The sequence below is a fragment of the Manacus vitellinus genome, unplaced genomic scaffold, assembly GCF_001715985.3.
Source record: "Manacus vitellinus isolate BGI_N305 unplaced genomic scaffold, ASM171598v3 scaffold_1_pilon, whole genome shotgun sequence".
Classification (NCBI taxonomy): Eukaryota; Metazoa; Chordata; class Aves; order Passeriformes; family Pipridae; genus Manacus; species Manacus vitellinus.
The window spans coordinates 56,013,726-56,033,992 of NW_021939396.1; the positions used below are offsets into that span (position 1 = coordinate 56,013,726).

Genomic DNA, 20,267 nt, shown 5'->3' on the forward strand with positions numbered 1-20,267 from the left:
GTACCCTTTTAACTGTAATTCACTGAATTATATTTGTGGCCAGGGCCACACAATGGGAGATGCCTTACAATTTTCCTTCCCTGCCTGATTGTCCTGAGGAAACTTGTGGAATGCAATCCCAGTGATTTATGGCAAGTTCTTATATCAGCTACAGCAGTTTCTTGAACAAGTCTTGGCATTATGACCTCCTGTGCATGTGTGCACAAGCACACACCCATAGTTTCTGTTGTACGTTCATAGTCCTGTTTGGTAAGAGGAAGGAGGGGATAGGTTATATTTATGTTTAAAAACACTATATTCAGGAACAATAAGATATTCATTCTTCTACAGCACAGTTCCTAGTCTGTAATCGAGATGATCTTAAATCACAAGGTGTTTTTTCAGGATAAGTGAATTCCTGATTCCTTTGAAAACAACTAAATTTTGCCACAGTCATCTACATGCTAGCTCATACAATTCTCAAATGTAATTACAACTCTGAAATGAAAAATAAAAATCTTTTTATATGGTAACATTACCATAATCCTTATAAGAACTTCTCTCCCATGGTTTCCATTTACCTTTGGGTTGTTCTGGTTTGTTCTTTTCCTTCATGTACTCTAGACACTGCCAAATTGCCTAAATAACACTTCTAGTTTCTAAAAAAATGTGAACTGGCCTACCGTTTACTGTAGGTTTGTCCAAGAGTCCTGTTTTATTGCAGAGTATTTCAGACTCTTATGTTGCTCATGTTCACTACAAATCAAAAGTTGTGCAAGGTTCCTTATGGGCATCTATAATCTGGCATGCTACTATTATTACTTATGATATTGCATGGCTTATTAGATGCACAGGCATTCTCAAAAAGGAAGTCGGATAACCATCTGTCAAAATGTAATTATTAGGATTGATTGATGTGCTTTTTGTGATAAGATATATTGTAACACTTTATTTACATTCAAATTTGAATATTATTTGAATTCCCCTTCTGTGTTTTTTTTTTTTTCCCCTTGGTATAATTGTTATGCTGTCTGTTTTTCAAAATGTCAATTTTAAACCTGTCTGGTTTTGCTCTGTTGACCATTATGCTTCTATTATTTGTTTGTTGATCTGTAGTTCCTCAGTAAGTCTTTACTTTCTCATCTGGTTAAACTCACTCAAAAATTTATATTCTACAAAGCATGAATAGGAATACCTTATGAAGATCTGGTCACATTCACAAATTTTGAATTTTTGCTTTGAAAATCATCCCAGACTTTGAAAGCTTTCTCCTTTCCCTCTGTTCCCCTTATGGTCCTTTGTCATGGTTTGAGATGGCCCCAAAAATCCAATTCCCTAGCTCCATCCCCCCTCCCACATCTCAACCTAATGTGAGATGGGTTTTTCCAGACAAAACACACCAGACTCAAAGTGGGGGAAAGGGAATATATTACAATGACTGTACAAATAAATACCATATCACATTATACACATGATCACAACTATCTCTACCATGACATATAGTATTTACAATGATCAGATCTCTTCTCCCCTCCAAATAAAAGTCCAGGAGGGAAAGAAGGACAGATCCCTTCCAGTCTCTGAACAGCAGCATCTTCTGAGGCAGCAGTCTGTCTGTTTTCTCCACATACAGCAACTGATAGCTGGCTTTCTGCCAGCACTCACGAGGGAGGTATTCAAGCCTCTCTCGGCCCCATCGCCTCCAACCGAGGGGTCTTCCGTGGGCTTCGTAACCCCAGACAAGGTCGTATCACCACGTCATATAACGAAGACACAGGGGGGTCTTCGTGACGGTCTGGTATCTCCAGGAGACTCAGCTCCTTGCAGGGCCTCTGTGCCCTGTCTCTCAGGCTGCCACCGTGGCAGCAGTGCAAGGGGGGGAGAGCCAAGGTCAACTCCCCCCGCATTCCTCTGGCCGTCCCGGTCCAGCTCCGGGACGCTCTGAGCTTCTCAGCTCCTCTCTCTCCGGTGCTGCATGTCTAAAACTCTTCTCCTTAATAGGAGTCCATCTCCCTCTTTTCTCAGAGGGATCTCAAAGGAGTTTTGGGGGGCTGGTACAGTCTTACCCCCAGAACTCTGTCTCTCAGGCTGCTGGTTCTCTTTTCCTCGGCTCTCCTTCCAGGAGTCCTTTCTCTGGTGCTGCATGTTGTTTCTGCTGCTCCTTCAGTTCAGGTGTTCTTATCTCTGGCTCTCTGCCACCGTTTCTCTGGTCAGTGCTGGCTGCTTCTCTGCGCCCATGGAGAAAACATCTCCCGGCATAACTACAGGCACCTAGCCCAGCTTTATGCTGCTCCAGGTCCCTGCAGCCCCCCCCAGCCAGGGGCTGGTAGGCCCCAGAGGGCCCAAGGGGCTCAGAGCCCCTTCGTCGTGGCTCTACAACATGGCCACCTCTCCTCAACAACCAAAAACTACAACTCATCTCTTCCGGTGAGCTTGTGATATGTTTACATTTCTGCAGGAGCGCCCATTGGGCAGAACTTCAAAACTTCCAGGGGTTTCCACCCCTTGGGGTCTACCACTTAATTTAGCCTCTGGGGGAAAACAAGATTCAAACCACGACATCCTTCCTTAAAAGTATTGTTGCCTAAAGAAAATTCAGGGAGAAAAAAACTCCAGGGCAACTTAATTTGGAGGGAAGGTAAGGGAAGGTTTTAATGATGCCTCTCAGGCATTGGGGTTATAATGGTCATGTCCTGCCCCCCGACCCAGTGTTACAATTTTATAATAATGTCCATCCAATCCCTGATTTATCCACCCCCCGGCCTTTGCCCCGTTCCACCCCTGATCTGACCCTCCAGAATTGAGTCTGGGGTTGTTTTGGGACCTTTCTCTCATCATCTTCCTCTTCTTCAGGGCACACCATCCTTGGAGCTTGTCCAAAGTTCTGGGTGATATCTGGTGGTCCATGCCAGGGAGCAGATGTTCTTAAACAAAATGAAGGCCTACCTTGAAAAGAAGACTAAATATGCTACTGGAATTTAGGGGAACTTGATATAGGGAATATGGAATGGGGTAAGAGGGTTGGGTGTATGTGTAACTACTGTGCTAAAGAGTGAGGGAATAAATGCAGCTGCTTCTAAAATCTACATAACTACTTGTAAAAATTAAAAATCAAAAATAAAATTAAAAAAACCCAAACAACAACAAAAACCTTAAGGCAACAGTATGGTCATTTTTTTCCACAAAATTTCTTTCAGAAAATGTGAAAATAATGATCTCAAAGTAGCATTTTCTTAGGAACCCAGTGAATGTGTGTGTGACTGTGTTAGTTTTGAATAATATTTTGCAAGCTTTTATCTGCAAATAATCAAGAATTTGACAATTATTTTTTGTAAGTCTTTGCTCTTTGATGCTGAAAGAGGTGCCCAGATATACTTTTTGTGGTTTTTACACCCTTATTTGCCAAGTCTTCCAAAGAAGAGATAACTAAATTTTCCTAAAAACTATATTCTTATTTTCCCCCATTTTGACATGTAATTCTCTTCAAATATTTGTTTACAGCACTTTCAAGTAATGTCTTCTAGTAAAATCATCTGGTTGATATGAGAAGGTTATGAAGGACATTGCTTTCGTAGGCTGCTATTACTCAACTGATGAGATTAAAATGAACGCTATTTAAATGAATAACTGTTAATAAAATTACTCAGTTCCGTACACCAAACAAAAAGATTTGCAGTAATTATCAGATCCCGCTTAAAATATAGAAGTATTTGAACAACACAGTTGTTCAAAGCAAGCATTCTATACAGCAGAAAGCAAATTGCAGGAATAATTGGAGCTGTGCTGGTAATAAAGCTGTTAATAGAGTCTGAGCACGTCAAAAGGCAGCATGCAAACTAATAAAACAAAATCTTTTTTCAACAAAGATTGTATTAAGACAATAACGTCTTCTTTCCTTAGCAATGTAATGAAGAAATCTAGTTGAGCATGCTGACGCGACTTTGAGCTGCTACAGACATGCATCTAAAATGCATAAATAGTCCCTTCCTATATAGGACTCCATTCATCTGTCTAAACCTTGGAGTCACAATGTATTAATTTGAAGAGTCAATTCACAGGGTAAATAAAGAAGCAATGTCAATGTCAACGTTAAACTCCTCAACAGTGGCATCGGTGACTGAATCTAAGTATCAAGGAGGGAAATAAAAATGTGAAAAATAAAGATAATCTCTACTTGTAACACAAAGCAACACCAAGACCTATTGGTGGTGGTTCTTATATGAAGATCCATGTACACTTTATTACAGTAAATTCATACTAGTAGTTGAGTGTGTGTACAGTTTGGCAGCAAAAGGGACTCTCTTGCCTTTACAAATCAGCTGTTTAAATAGAAGTCTGTATTCCCACTATGTTATTAACACAAGCTGGAAGACTGAAACTTTTTCTTGGAAAAAAATAATATTGGATAGAGGAGGAATGTTTAAACATTTCAGCAGGAGGAGAAAAAACAATTACAATGTAAAACTTCCAAAATGCCATTCATGCATAGAACAAACCTCTGGAGCCCATGTAGTTCAATCCCCTACTCAAGGCAGCATCAGTCAGATCACACTGTTCTTGGCCGTGTCAGCTGGGTTTTGAATGTCTCCAGGCATGGAGGCTCCGTAATCTCTACAAAACCAAACATGAAGTCCTGCACCTGAGACCTGATAACCAAAGCAGTAAAACAGACTGGGAGCTGAATGACTGGAGTGCAACTCTTCTGAGAAGGCCCTGAGGGCAGTGGGCTGAGCTGAGCCAGCTGTGCAGCAGCAATGAAGGCAAACACTGTCCTGGATTGCCTCAGGAGGATTATGGGCAGCAGAGCGAGGATGCTCGACCTGGAAGGCTTCTCTCTACTGAGTGCTTATTAAGCCATACCTGTAGTATTGTGCCTAATTCTGGTCCCCTCACTGCTCCATTCAAGACAGGGGAAAAAACAGAGTGCCAGTAAGGAATCTGGAGGTTGGAGAACTTGAGGAAAGACTGAAGGAACTGAGACTGAAGCAAAGACTGAAGGAAGGTTTGCGCTAGCAAAGAGAGAAGGCCTGGGGGCAACTAATAGCAGGCTTCCAGTTTTGATAAGGTGACTGAGGTGTTCTCTTCTCAAGGGTGCCCAGAAGAAAAGTGGCAATGGGCGGAGGTTACTTCAGGGGAAATTACCTTGATATAAAGAATAAAAAAAAATAACCAGGAGAACAACTAAATATCAGAACAGGCTAAGCAGAGAGGTCAGTATTTCCTTGTTGGAAATCTTGAAGGCCTAACTTGGAAAGGCCCTGGCAACCTCATCAAAGACCCTGCTTTCAAGGTGGACCAGGAGTTCCATCCAACACAGACTTTTCTGTGAACCATGAATTAAAGTTGCTACTAGCTCTTGATATATTCCTGAACCGCATGTATTGTGTCAAACTGGTCTTGTCCTCTCCTGGGTATGCTTCAGCTATTTTTAATGATAGAAGAAATATACTTAATCTTCCTAATGTCCCTTAAAACAGTCTCAAGAGAACTCTTCTTTGAACTGCTCTTGTGTTGTTGCTTTACAGCAGAGAACACAGTGTCTCAGTTATGTATATTCAGCTTTTGCCATGAAAATCTAGCCATGTTTTGGCAAAGTTTAAAGCCTTGAAAACCTGTGTTTTGTGCGTATTTTTTTGAAACACTTTGACTTTGACAGCTAAAATGTCACATGTAATCTGTAAAGCTTCAAATATGATGGAAAATCAGATAATTTTCTCTCTTGAGTAATGAAATATGTTTCCCCCGGTTCTTTCAGACCTAAAGCCTGACATTCACTGTAATAACTACTTGTCATTTCTGTAGACTAGTACAGGGGCAGGTGTTTGAGATGAGATCATGGAACCATTCTCTGTATGTATATCCTCTGGCACTTGGTAACAGGGAAAGGAAAATCGTTAAATTAAAACTTAGAGAAGAAATAGACCAAATAGAGCAAGGGAGAAAAATAAAGAAATAAATGTTCTACCACTTTGTGAGAGACCTTATCCATTGGATATCTGTGGGAAACATCAAGGTTGATAGAAAGCAGGCTGTTCAAAGAATTGATATGAGAAATACTAAAGCGAAGAATGGAATGCGAAAATTTTGAAGAAAGTGTATATTACTAGAGGTAATAAATCTATTTTAGTTGACTGCACAAAACCAAGGAGACTGGTGCAGAAAGAAAAATCCTAACAATGAGAGAGAGGTGAACAAGGAAGTAAAGAGCATGGACATAGTCTCCCGCTTCTGCTCCATTATACCTGGGGCAAAGACAGTCTTGCAGTAGGACAGGTGCACATTAACAGAAAGCAAGGAGGGATTGTTCAGTCTTTGGCACCCAAGCAAATTGCTCTTGATGATACTACCTCATTTGTTCCAGCAGCAGGGAGGTGTGCACTTCTCAGACATTGCCCAGGAGTGGCCAGTTCTGAAATACGAAGAACATGTGTTTGGAAGTGAGGGTTTCAGTAGCAGGAACCCAGATGAAGCTGGGGAATAGGCACTTATGAGAAGAGAGACTGGAATTAAGGTCTCTGAAGCAGGTCCTCACTGGTCCTTGGGGGGAAATCAAGAAGAAACAATTGAGCTAGGATATAAAACAACTGGCTTCTGTTGTGGATATTTACACTAATCGAATTCCCCTTTTTAATGCAGCATTGTTGAAAAGCCGAGTCCTGGATATCTTAAATTCAAATCAATAGTTTCAAGGACATATTTTTGATTTTCATTTGTTTTCACCATGTTCTTCCCTGCCAATATAATCCACATCTCTCAGAACTGAGGAAGGCGGGAAAGAAAATTATTATTTTTGAAATCATCTGTGTGAAATATACTTGTGTGATGACCATTACAGAAGAACCACAAGAGAAATCATGTTGTATACTATTAAGTCAGAAAAACAGTATGAATTTAAGACAATCAAACAAATTTATAAAGCCTCTATTCAACAGAATGGTATTTATCATTTTTTCTGACTGCAGTGAAAAATAGTTATGAAAAATCAAATGCAATCATATAATTATGACTATGTGTAAATAGTCATAATATGCATAAAAGAATGTATGTATAGAAAGGGTGCCATTAAACTTAAAGGTATTTATTTGTCTTAAGATACAGGGTTGGAAGGCTGTAAATCACACCCAGTGGGGTCCACTGCCATAAACAACAAGAAAATTATGGACTAGACCTATAGAACTGCAGTCAAAGTAATATTGAGGTCTTCCTTTCCTAGCCTTTAGCACTCGAATCTGCTTATTTTTTTCCGGTATTCTCTGTGTCTATTTTCACTATTCAAGTGTATACTACATAAATAATAAAAGTTCATGATGAAAGTTAAAGACCTAATTATCTAGCCTGCTGTTTATAACACTAGTAAAACAGTGTTATGTGAGAATTTTTTTTTTCTTTCCTAATGACAACATTTTCCCTTGAAACTACTCTGAATTATGTGTCTGTGTTGCTGGGGAATGTTTACCATTTCAGTGTGGAAATGGGAGTAGGCATGGGCCCTTGTACAATAACTATAAAAGGAAGCAGGCAGGTACAAACAACAGGTTATGGTATATGAGGGAGGGCAGACAGATTTGTCACTGTAATTTACTTTTTCTTAATAAAGGGAGATGAAATATAGTAAGTCTTATGAGTACTAGGTTTCATTTAAAGTTTTGATTTACTTAGAGTAAGGGAGGCTTTGCAACGTAAATAAAGAGCAATTTATTATGAAAATTAGCACAAAACTATCTAATTTTTACTTCTTACTAGAAGGAAATTTGAAATTCAAATCACTGCCTGATGAAGGTTATTAAAAATGCATTAGAATTGAAAATGTAGCTGTATGTAATTGTCATAATAGATACTCAAAATTAATTTATCCCCAATGACAATTAAGCTAAAAGAATTTTCAAATTATCAGCCAACAAATTTCAGTTAATTTTAAAAACAAATAAAATGAAAACATTTCAAAAAGTTTATAAAAAAACCTCCACCCTCTTTTAAATAAAGAAGGATTTTTCTGTTTAGAATAATTCCTTTTCTTCTTTTCCAAATTATTGCACTCTTTTAATTTTCTTTTACCTCAGTTTTGCTTTATTACATTTTTTTCTCTTTCACCTTTTTCTCCCAAAGAATTTTGGACTACTTTGGGTGTATGTGTACACACACATGTACAGGCATGAGCTGAATTTAGATTAAACCAGAGTAACTAATTTTCTTTCTATATCTGGTAGTTTTTCATCTAGTTCGTGTGTTTTTCTGATGAGCACCCAGGAATCTCATAGGTAGTCTGATGCTATTAATACTTCCTTCAGAATATCTGAAATGCCTATTATATCTATGTTTATGTTTAAGAACAGCATCAAAATCCATTGGGTTGGGAGTTATTTTTAAAGACACTGGGACAGATTTACACTCTTTAAAAATCAACAGAGGAAAGTTGTTCTAAAAAGTACTGGGTTTGTGCTGGGTGTGTATTTATTGTTTTAATGCTTTCTAAAACCAAACCAAACAAAACCATTTGGCTAGTGGATATGTCTTTGGTTATGCTTCTACATATACGCACATGGGCTTGCACCACTTGCTGTTGTCCATGACCATCAATGTGGCAGAGACCCTGGCTGAGCCCTGTGTCTGTGTGTGTCTTCCTCCCCTTTGGCAAAAGGTGGTGAGAAAGCCAGGAACAGGGAGGGCAATGTCTCTTCTCCTTTCCTGGCTAATGTAATTTATTTTTTTTCAGAATATAGCTCTTGATAGTTCAACAGATACTCAGCATCTGAGAGGTCCTTAAAATCTGCATCAAGAGTTTCCTCTCAACTCTTACTTTTTTTTCTCCTGTGAGTGTTACAATGGAAGTAAACCAGCATTTTTGTCACCTGATTCTGACCCAAGGCTCCCTAATGGATTCAAGATCTGACTGAAATGACCTACAGCCAAAGTCTTTCATAGTTTGAAAGGGATAGGAAGGGGAGTTAAATCTGTGGCTCAGCCACTGGCATCATGTGTGGCATAGATACAGCCATAATAATTTATGTGCATTGAAAGCCTGTGGTTACTTGTAAACACTTCTGACCCAGTTTGTCAATCCAGTGACAGCTTTCATGGTTAGGGTTATAACTAGCAGTTTAGGAGGAAGAATTATATACCCATTGCTTACTGCGCTCAAGCAATTACTGCACGTAAGTGATTTGTTTTCAAATTTAGTCTGTGTTAATAAACACTTATTTTTAATTGAGCTGTTCTAACAAGATAAGTTTGGAAACTATTGCAGGTTAACCAATTTAAGTAAACCAAGAGAAAAATTTAAAGAAAGTTTTGGAAAAGTACGTTTTTCCTTTTCTTTCTAGTCAAAGACAGGTAACACATTCTTTTTAATTAACCAATACCTTTGGGCTAAAAATTGAAAAGATCTGAGCATAATCATGTACTTAGAGAATGTTAAAAGCAAAAACTCTAGAACATGGAAACAGTTTCTAGCTGTCTAGTATATTTCAGAAGCCTCATAATGGTATTAACACTCATATAGTGATCTAATTCATTTACACATTCATTGTGAAGTGTTGTCTACTTTACTTGGATAATTAAGCTACAGTAATGAAATGCCCAATTTTATTTCTCAGGCATAAGCATTGTTTGCATGCCTACTAACTCTAGCAGGAAGTTAGGTATTGAAAGCATTTTTTTATTGTATCTGAAATTTGGAAAGATAACTGTGAAACCTATTTTATTTCAGTTGTGAATCATCTTCACTCTCTACCGTCTCTCTAGCGTAGTGTTATTTTTCCAGTGTGAGCCCGGGTTTCAAATTAGAGTGCTCTTTCAGCATTAAGGCAGTAGTTTAAATTTTGTCAACATTCATTTTTATAGAAGTCTGTATTTTCCCCTTTTTTTTCCTAATGCTATACACAGTAGTCTGGTATTCAGATTGCACTTCAAAATGAAAGGTCAGATTGGAAAACATGTTTCAAAGGGTCTTTAGGACAGTAAGGAAATGGGATTTTTGTATTGCAAATGAATGTCTATACAAATAGTCTTTGAAGTGTGAATGCATTTTTTTTCAGTATGTATTTAAAAATCCTAATTAAAATTTTGTTAAGGGAATAGGTCCACGTACACATGAAGTGATCATATTTTAACTATTGCTTTAGAACACCAGGCTACGAGCCAAAACTAGAATAATCCCAGCAGGCTGTTTGTTTTTATGGGTTAGGCAGCAGATCAACTCTGACAGTATTAGAGCAGCACAGTTTGACAAAAAGTAACTTGGCTTGGGAAAATCCCTACATCCTTCCCTGCTAAAGGTGGCTTATATGACTTAATATGCTTACTCTGCCCTGGTAGGTTTGATTTAAAAACACTGTCAGATAATCTAGCATTTAAGGTGGCATAACAAAAGCTAGTCAAGCAAGTTTGGTTTCCGTTCCTAATTTTTTTAGATTTCACTGAGACTAAGTGAAGAGTTTGTAACTGCTTATGTGGTAGGTGGTCAGAGTACAAAGTGAAAATGGGTACCCTGGTGGTAGCCCATGTGAAAGTCAGATATACTAATATTTAGCAATAGTGAAGACTTAAAGAAAGGGGAGACTTGAGGTAAATATTAAAAATTTCTCTTTCTCTTGTATTTATTTAAATTTTTAAAAATTAAAATAGTTATTTTATATTCAATCTAAATGTTCATAATGCCATGTACATTCTCAAAAAATGCTGAAAAATTTAAACTTCTTCAATTTTTAAATGTCAGTTTTATCTGGAGGGCAAAAAGGAATTATTCATTGTCCATCTACTATCAGATGTACACATATTTCTTCCCATCGAAATTCACTTTCTTACCCTGATGTTACTACCTTATACTTAGCCTAATTTATTTTTAATATATTCATTCATTCAGTCCATTTTTGTTTATTTATTTTTATTATCTACTTTTTCAGTTAACAGACAAAATTCTTACTGCTGTTATAGGTGTGGTTTCCATTTAGTACTTACAGGGATCAACATTTACTTGGTAGAAGTTTCTTAAACACTTAATCCTCTGAAATAGCAGCTGGAGACCTGCCCTAGAGGCTGATATGCCATTCTTTGGCAAAATTCCTTGAGAGTGTTGTTACCATAACAGCTTATATTCCAAGGGTAAATCTGCATGCAGAGATGGGGAAAACTGTTCTCTTCGTGAATTGTTTTTGCCCTTTTATGATCCATTCTTTCACTTCTCTGATCTTGGGATTTCTCCTCTCCCCCGTTATGTTGCTTTATTATGTTTCTCTTGTAATCTTGTGGTTTAAGACTTGCTATTCTGTCATGAATTTTTTTTTCTTTTTTTTTTTTAATGCCTCTTAGTACATTTTTATCTCAAGTCATGTTTTTCAGTCTCTTGCATCCCCTGATCCTATTGTTGATTGCTGTTCTTTTTCAAAATATGCTGAAGTCAGGGAAATGTGTTTTATCTTAGATACTCTGAATGCCTAATCCCCTAAGGGTTTGCCCAAACCCACAAGGGCCAAATATCCTTAGAGGTTTGTTAGCATCCCTTTCTTAGACTCAAAAGTTAATGGAATTGAAGAGTTCTCTTGTTCAACTCCTGCTCACAGTAGAGCCATCTCTGAGGTCAAAGGTCTGAGCAAATGTGGTTGCACAGGGTACTGTCCAGTTGGGTTGCCAGGGGTGGAGACCACAGTCTCTCTGGGCTGCCTGCCCCACTGCTTGGCTTTCTTTCTGGTGAAAATATTGCTCTTTGTATGCATTCTCAACATCTCTTGTCTCAATTTATGCCTGTTGTCCCTCTTCCTCCCACCAGACACAACTGTGAAAAGCTTGACTCTGTTTCCTAGATAACCTCCCTGCAGGCACTGGGGCAGTTTGATGCCCCCAAAGCCATCCCTGCTGCAGGCTGGAGAAGCTACCCTGCACAGGGCAGGTGGTCCAGCTCTGGCTGTCCTGGGGACCCTCCTCTGAACTCACTTTGTCTTATCAATTTCATTGGAGTCCCAGAACTGGACATGGTATTATAGATGTGATCTAATGAGTGCTGAGTAAAGAAGAAGAGTCCCTTCACTTGATGTACAACCTGTGCTTCTGTTAATGCAGCCATTTCCCTGGTCCCAAAGGTCTTTATGCTTTTCAGGCAGCACACTGCCTTTTTTAAGAGCCAAGATCACATCCAGCTCTGTCTGAAGCTGTAACAAAAGTTCTACTCTGTGGCAATTGGATTTAGTAATGTCAAAGGAGCTGCTGCTAGCTGCAGATAGTATGACTGAAAACCAAGCTGGAGGCACATGTTTAGTTGCTTTGAGATCCTGTCTGTAGTCCTTTCATCCACAGTGAGCCAGAATTTCCCTTTCTCCTTTTGCAGACTGGCAGCAGCATTCGGAGTAGTTTTAGCATGTTGGTGCCTCCTTTGCCCTTTCCTTGAGATGATAATTAACATAACTCTTGCTTCTTGTATCGCTCTCTTGCTGTTGCCATGCTGTCTCTGTTTTGAGGTGGTTCTTTAACTGTCTGGGCATCACTCACTGGAGCTCCTGCTCCTTTCCACCGTGTTGGCTTTTGCTCTGTTACATTACTGCTTGTGTGGTATTACACAACAGATGGTAGTATGTGGGCCATTATTAAGAAATAAGAGGATGAACGGTTGCATTTTGTAGCTCTCTCTTCTGCTTCTATTTTTTTTTTTGTTGGAAATTAAATGATAGGAAGGTAGTGTTCAATGCAAAACAGAAACCTATTTATGTAAATTCAGACCTTTTCCTCTGCCCAGGCAATTTCCAGGTCTCTGCACAGTGGAAATAACATTCAGTAGATGGAGTCGCAGAATCATTTCCCACCCAGTTTCATATGGGAGGCACATGTTTGGAAGAATTCAAGTAGGATATAACTCAGAATGGAGCACTTATGATTTTATGTATGATTTTTATGGTTTTCATCTCTTTTGAACCTCCTTTCTTATTTACAGTGGAATTATAATTTTTGTAGTGATGCAAATGTAATATGTGGTTTGGAAGTAATATTTTTGTAACTGTGGAAGAGTTATCTATTTAAACATATAATCTGATCACCAGAGCCCTAGATGTGTTATGTACATACAGTCTTTACATGTTCAGGTAACATAAAAGTAAATCCTAGATCTTGAGCTGCGTGGCAGATTTTTAGTACAACAAGCAAACAAATAAATGTCCAGTGTGGGTCAGTGATGAGGTATGACTAATTAAATAGAAAGTGTATTGAATTGTTCTTAAAATCCTTCTTCTTTGATAGAAATAAACTTAGTTCCGAAGAAAAAAGGCAAATTACATTGACTGTTAAGAAACAATGCATCCCAGTTAATATAAGCCTTTGCTTAAATTAAATGTAGTTTGTAATTTAACAGCCTTTCACACCTAAGAATGTAATTAAGATATCCAAAAGAAAAGAAAAAAAACACAACTTCCAAACATTTTAAAGATTAATTGTCTTAAGATGCATTGACATTGACTGTTTCATAATATAAAATATTTTGCTAGCATAATGAAAATGATCTTGTAATTATTTCCTCTTATTTACCTAAGTAAAAAATGGTCTTTCAAAAAGAAGACTTTAGGTTGATAAAACATGGGTCACAGAAAAATTGTAGGTATTTTTTCCTTGTAAAAATAGGCTCTTAACATGTTGTTACGTCCAGTGGTCAGATGGAGAGAAGAGGGGGAGTTCTGAAATGCCATGTCAAGACAGGCAAGGGCTAAAATGTTTTTAGAGAGGCCAGAAGTTTGTTACTAGCAATAGTTACTTAATCTACTATCTGATCTCTCCTGGCTAGACAGAGGTAATTGTCTACTTCAAAGGCTCGATCTACTGTTCAGAGGTTTTATTTTTCATATAACAATCCTGAATAATTTCCTTAATTTTCAGCCTATACCTGTGTATCTTACTTGGATTTAGGCCATGGCTACCTGACACTGCAAACTTTCTTATGTTAGCAATTTTCCTGCATTTTAATTATTTACTAGGAATTCGCATCATGACTTTACACAAATGAAATTACAGTTGGTTTAGCTAGAGACAAGTGGAGTTGATGTCTGAAATCTATCAAGATATTTTTCATATGTTTTCATATGGTTGGCACAGAAATGCACTAAAACTGATATAGACCAATCCTTTCGCGTTCCTTGTAACTCACTCCCCTGGCATCAGACAATGCTTGGGCGTTCTGGCAGGGAGTAGGGAGTTGAAGCAATTTGGTATAAGCATCAAATTTGGGATCTTCATACAGAAAGGTGACTTCAAGTTTCTGTGAACCTCTCAGATTACAAATTATTCTCATGAAACATCAGATTAGGGAAATCTTCAAGGAAACAAAAATTCTATTTTTTTTGTTTTTCAAAGTGAGGGCATTAGCTTTCTACTTTCTCTGATCCTCCTGCCTTTTTGACCCTGTAACATGGGATTTGTTAACTATTGGTTCATTTAGAGTCCTTCTTAGCTTCTCTTGTTTTTAAGCTTGATGCACTGTTCTATATTTTATTAATTTATTTTATTTAGAAAAAATTATAGAATTTTTATGCTGGCATGATAAAAAGAAGCAGGGAGCTTGTTTTTTTTTTCTTTTTTTTTTCTTCCTTATGGTTAATCCACCCAGATGTGGCTAGACAGCATTTACAAGGCATTGATGTTTATGAACTTTATCATTCCTACATAACATTTACTTAAAGGAAGCAAGTAGAAGCTCTGAATGTGGTGCTCTTTTCAGATGAGGTTTTACACCAACACATTTAAGTTTTGGGCTTATCTGCAGACCAAGATAAACAGTGAGAATGAGAGGAAGTGCATTGCATTATTTGAAGCAATATTCGTATAATTCATGCGATAACAAAAAGCTTATGATAGGGTCTTTTACTTTTTTGCTTAGTGCTTGATGTAAAACAAAAGTTTTACATTTTGGTGAACAACCTGAGACTCATTAAAAAAGAATTGTGTCCAGATCAAGTGCATTTATTTTCAGCTGTACTTTTAAAGAATATTTGAGGTGATCCAAATTCCTGACTGTGAGAGGAACCAAGTTACAGTAACTAACATTGATGTGTAGCCCTGAGACCCTGATGCAAGCCATGCCTAGTTTAATTTTGCAGGAGTGAGATGCTGCCTTACCAATCCTAGAAATTATTCTACCTAGTAGCCCTTCAGGCTTATGTAGGCTTTGGTGTCCATTAATCAAATATTAATGAGAAGTAATGAACAAGGATGTCTCTGATATAGTTATGTCAAACCTTCAAGAAAGAAAAAAACCTATTAGATATGAAAATTAAAAAAAAAAAAAAGCTTGGCAAAGGAAAGTTTATTAACTTATAATTTAAGTAACAATTCTACATCTTTTCATCAACAAGTGTAAATTGTCTTTCTAGGGGAAAGTGAAGTGGTCTTAGAGACTGATACAAAAACAGATCAACAAACCAAATAGAAAAGAAGAACCAGCAAGGAAATGTATGCGTGGGCTGTCGAGTGATGTACATATGAGGCAGGAACTATTGATGAGGAGTAGGAGAACTGAGAAATGGTCCAGGTGCTAAGAGTCCCTATTACGGACCATACTGAGCAACATATGGAGAATGGCACTGAATGGTAGCACCACTGTCTAGTAAAGAACGTCTAAGTTAACAAGCTAATGTTAGTGAAAAGTTGTAAACTATAAAGGATATATTTAGCTACTGGAAGAAATCAAAGGGTAATGGTAGACAAGAAAACAATTTGCAAGATTGCTCACTGAGTAGGTAATATTAGGGATTTTATTTATTGATGAAGTTAATTTCATTCTAGAGAGTTACAAATGGGGAAAAAAAGAAAACTGGTTTTCAAAGTCTTTTTGGTTTTGGTTGGTTTTAACTTTGCCAAAGCTTCAGGCAAAGTATAATCCCGCAATGTGAAAATGCCCATCTTTTTTTTGTGGAAAGTCTAGGTAAGACTCTTACATGTGTAATGGCACAGTAAATTTCCCCTTTTTTTTCCTACTGCTGCAAGTTAAACAATGGTCTAAGTAGTTTCAAAGTGCTATTTTGTTGTTGTGAAGAACAGCCATTAAAATACCACAGGAGTAGATTTTGGTATAATATTCCTTCCTTAAAAAATAGAATTACCTAATGTACTATTCATAAAAAAGGAGGACTTTTTTATATAATTTTTCAATTTTCTTAGTCTTTTAAAACCTCTTAAAGTCTGCAAAGAGATATTTTAAATTGTTTCAAAACAGTTCTGACTTTTTACTGGGTTTTTTTTGTCTTTTTGGTAGCTTTGATACTTTTCTCCATTTAAAAGAGTTTATTGATTTATATGTTTTTAAAAATGATAGATAAAATTTAAGACAGAGCTTTAAAAATCCCTGAGATAAAGCAGTCTGGTTGCCAAGGTAAAGTTAATTTTTTCCTTCATATAAAATAATCTAAACTCTCAGGTGTTAATTTTTTAATTTTAAGTGTTCAGCAAGTAGAGAAATGACTCATGCTCCACTGGCATTAAACCCAGAATTCAGAATTTGATTAACTTAATTCTCTCTAGCAATGGGAGCATAGACGTTCACAGTCTTGCCTCTATCTTTCTGCTCTGATTATGGAGGGAAGCATGTAGTATTTTTTAAAATATTAATATGGAAGCAAATATTCATCTCTATTTGATATTAAAAATTTCATAACCAATAGAAATACTAAGGGACTTATTTGATAATATGGCTCCTCTTGTTGTTAGAGTCAACTTGTGTTCCTGAAATGTTAACTGCTGGGGTTTCTTTCTGTCAATCTGCTGACTTACCCAACAGATAAAAATAAAACTGCTCCTTCAGCTTGTATATGGTTTGGTGTACACAAGCCAGCAACATGCTCTTTCTGCAAAGGAAGATAGCAGTATCCTGGGTTGCTTTAGGAGGAGTGTTGCCAGAAGGTTGAGGGATGTGATCCTGACCCACTACTCTACACTGGTGTGGCCACACCTGGAGTGCTGGGTCCAGTTGTGGGCTCCTAGTATCAAAGAAGCATGGACATACTGGAGGGAGTACAATGAAGGGTCAAAAAAAGGATGAGGGAACTGGACTGAAGGTTCTTGTCTATTAGGAAAGGCTGAGAGAGCTGAAACTGTTTAGCCTGAATATGAGAAGGCTCATTCATTATATATTTATTAATGAGAATATTCTCTACACTTGAAGGGTTTAGAGAAGACAGAGCCAGGATCTTTTCATTGATGCCCAGTGACAGGACCAGAGGCAGTGGGCATAAACTGAAATGCAGGATGTTCCCTCTGAATATCAGGAAACACTGACCAAACACTGATACAGATTGCCTGGGAAGGTTACTGAGTCTAACTCACCTTGGAGATACTCAAAAATCATCTGGATGTGGTCCCAGGCAATTAGGTGGTCCTGCATGAGCAGAGTGGCTGGACCAGATGACCTGCAGAGATTCCTTTCAACCTCAGCCATTCTGTGAATCTGTGAATCTGTGAATTCTGTGAATCTGCTTTCTCAGATATGATGGGGCTGAGTGCTAAAGCTCAGTTACTTTTTTTCTCTTTTTATTCTGTCTGTTAGCTTGCCCAGTAAAATTAGTTATTTTTTCTAAAATGTATATAAATTCCCTATATCCTCAGAATATTATAACGACAATTATTATTTCTTTTGGTTCTTGTAAAACAAAGCATTTCAATGAGAAAGATATAATTTTAAATTTTTTTTTTTTAACTGGCAGAAATATTTTGTCCACCCATGTTAAACCATTAAAGCATTTGACAAGAAAATAGAAATCTCACAGTATCTCATGGTAGTTTCAAAGAGGTCCATTTTTGTGGAAAGTTATACACAAGAGGAATATGACTTTGTGTGAAACTACAAAATGGCTCAAAAAACCTTGACTTTTAGAAAGAGAGTAAAAGGGAGTTTGGAAGAGGCAATTCATATAACTTTGCCTGTCACATTAGAGTTATAAGAAGTTTTGTGCTGTCTAGGGAGGCAGTATGATTCCAGAGACAAAGGAAAATCAAAATGGATCCCCTGCAATGACACAGGCTTGCGATGGGCAGGCTGGGAGCAGGCCTGTGGGTAGAGTCCTGGATCTTATTGCCTCAGCTAGTAAAGCTCCACGGGCAGTATGAACAACACCATGGCCAGTCAATGCAGGCAATGATTATCCCCCTCAGTTCAGCACACATTAGACAATATTTACAGAACTTCATCTGGTTTTGGCCTACCTGTTACAACAAAGATATTGACAAACTGGAGTTAGTTTTGCTGAAGGCTGTCAACATAGACCCTAGAGCAATCTTCAGTTCTAATGTCAAGTTAATCGTCAACACATAAACTCTACACTTCATGCTTGTCTCAGTTTCTTTTGCTGGCTTCTTGATGCCTCTCACTGCTCATCTGCTATAAATATTATTTGAAATATCTTTGCCCCAACATGTTCCATTTCTTTACTACACCATATGAAACTTCTGTTGCCTTAAAAACATTTCTTCCACCCTTAGAGAAGGAATGCTAGACCTGTATACTGGGAGCATAAGAATTTCAAAGAAAACCAAAAAAACCCGCACCTACTTTCAGTCCATTTTTTCCATAGTCATAGATGACCAGACTCATATGAATGACATTTTTTTATAAATTAATTCTTCCTGAGGCAAATGTCCTGCCTGAATAAACCAACTATAAACAGATAAATTTTGCCCAGAGTTCCAAGAAACTGAGAAAAAGATTTTATAATATGAGGTGTTAAGCAGATTAATATCAGCTGTGCCACCAGCTCTGGTTTTAATAACGTATTTTTCTTCCATTTGTATTAATAGTATTTATCTACTTGCATCAAAAGAAAATGGAAATAGACTGAATTTTTTATGCCGTAAATTTGCTGGAAGGGTATTTTTTTGTAGATAAGCTTTTCAGATATTTAGAAAATAAAACTTTGAGTTCTTTTGGGGGTGACTGTTACACTTTAAAGACAGATGAGGATCTATTCTTACAAATGTAGTGATACTATTTGACATATTAATTGAGTTACCGCACTTAACTAATAAAACACTGTCCTTCCTACATTAGGTTTTCTGTTTGATGTAGTTTCTGAAACTGATCCAAGTCGTATGAATATAGAAACTGAAAAATAGATTGCTGAAAATCATAAGGCTGACTTGATGTCATTGTAAACAATGATTTCAAGTAGGACTTTATTAGAGAAATAGAGCATTCCCTTTTTAATACATTATATTTTATAGAAAGTTTTGCAATTTTAGATTCTACCTATGTATGTGTTTTTATCAATTAAAAAGCTTATAAATATAAATAAGCTTAGGGGGTGTTGTGGTTTAGGAATGGTATTCCCCCGTTTAGTTCTCCCACCAAAACTTAAGGCCACAGTACCATTCACTCATTCCCCCCTTCCCTTCCCCCTTCCTGGTCTGGAAGGACAGAGTTGAGATTTGGAGGCACAAAAGGTGCAAATCACTGGCTGAGATAAGAACAGTTGACTGGAAACAGTGATGAGATAAGAAAACTAACACTAACAGCAAGGATATTAATAAAAAAATGTGTAAGGCTAAGAAAAAATTTACACAGAAAGCCCACGACAAATATGGACCAGCTCTTCCCCACCAGACTTTTTCTCCACTGGAAGGAATGCCCTTCTCCTGGGAAGTGAGAGTCTCTTACTCCCAACCCGGCAATGTAGTATGGAATAACATCTGGACCTTAACCAGGACCCTCTCCTAACTTCTGTAAAAAATTAACCCTGACCTGGCAGAAACTAAGACGGGGGAAAAACTGTTTATAGTAAAAATGGAGCAGTTAAGGTTAATATTTTTATTTGTACTATTTATACACTGATCTAAAATACTTTTCTTCATTTTAAGGTAACTGAGCTGCACAATATCAAAAACATAACCAGATTGCCTCGGGAGACAAAGAAGCATGCAGTGGCAATTATCTTTCATGATGAGACATCAAAGACATTTGCGTGCGAGTCAGGTAAGCAATTGGTACTGCATCTCTAGCTTGAAGAAATCAAGTTACATGTCAAAGTCTGACTCAGATGAATTAACTTACAATGCCAGATAGAAATCCTTAGCTTAAAAGAAGTCGTGGTAAACAAAAATTTTGCAGTTTGAGGTCTGGGTGTTTTAGGGTTTGGTAGGGTTGTTTTTATTATATGTTGAGAGGTGTTGGGGTGTTACAGAACTCTTTCTTCCATTATTTATCTTTGACTGCATGCAGATGGCCTAAAGACTAGAGATTTTCAATTAAACTTGTAAAATTGAGTGAAAAATAAGATGTTATTAAGTCAAGATGTGAAACAATCTTTTTTTAAGAAGTTTTGCTATAGGCACTT

At 37.4% G+C, this 20,267-nt stretch overlaps 1 protein-coding gene across 1 annotated transcript in view; it reads left to right on the forward strand.

Moving 5' to 3' along the window:
- The window catches only part of DOK6 (docking protein 6), a 268,016-nt gene that overhangs the window by 123,072 nt on the left and 124,677 nt on the right, over positions 1-20,267 (forward strand). The window contains exon 3 of the mRNA XM_029959396.1: positions 19,792-19,906. Coding sequence (XP_029815256.1) covers positions 19,792-19,906 — 115 coding nt within the window. The remainder of the gene's footprint in view (positions 1-19,791; positions 19,907-20,267) is intronic.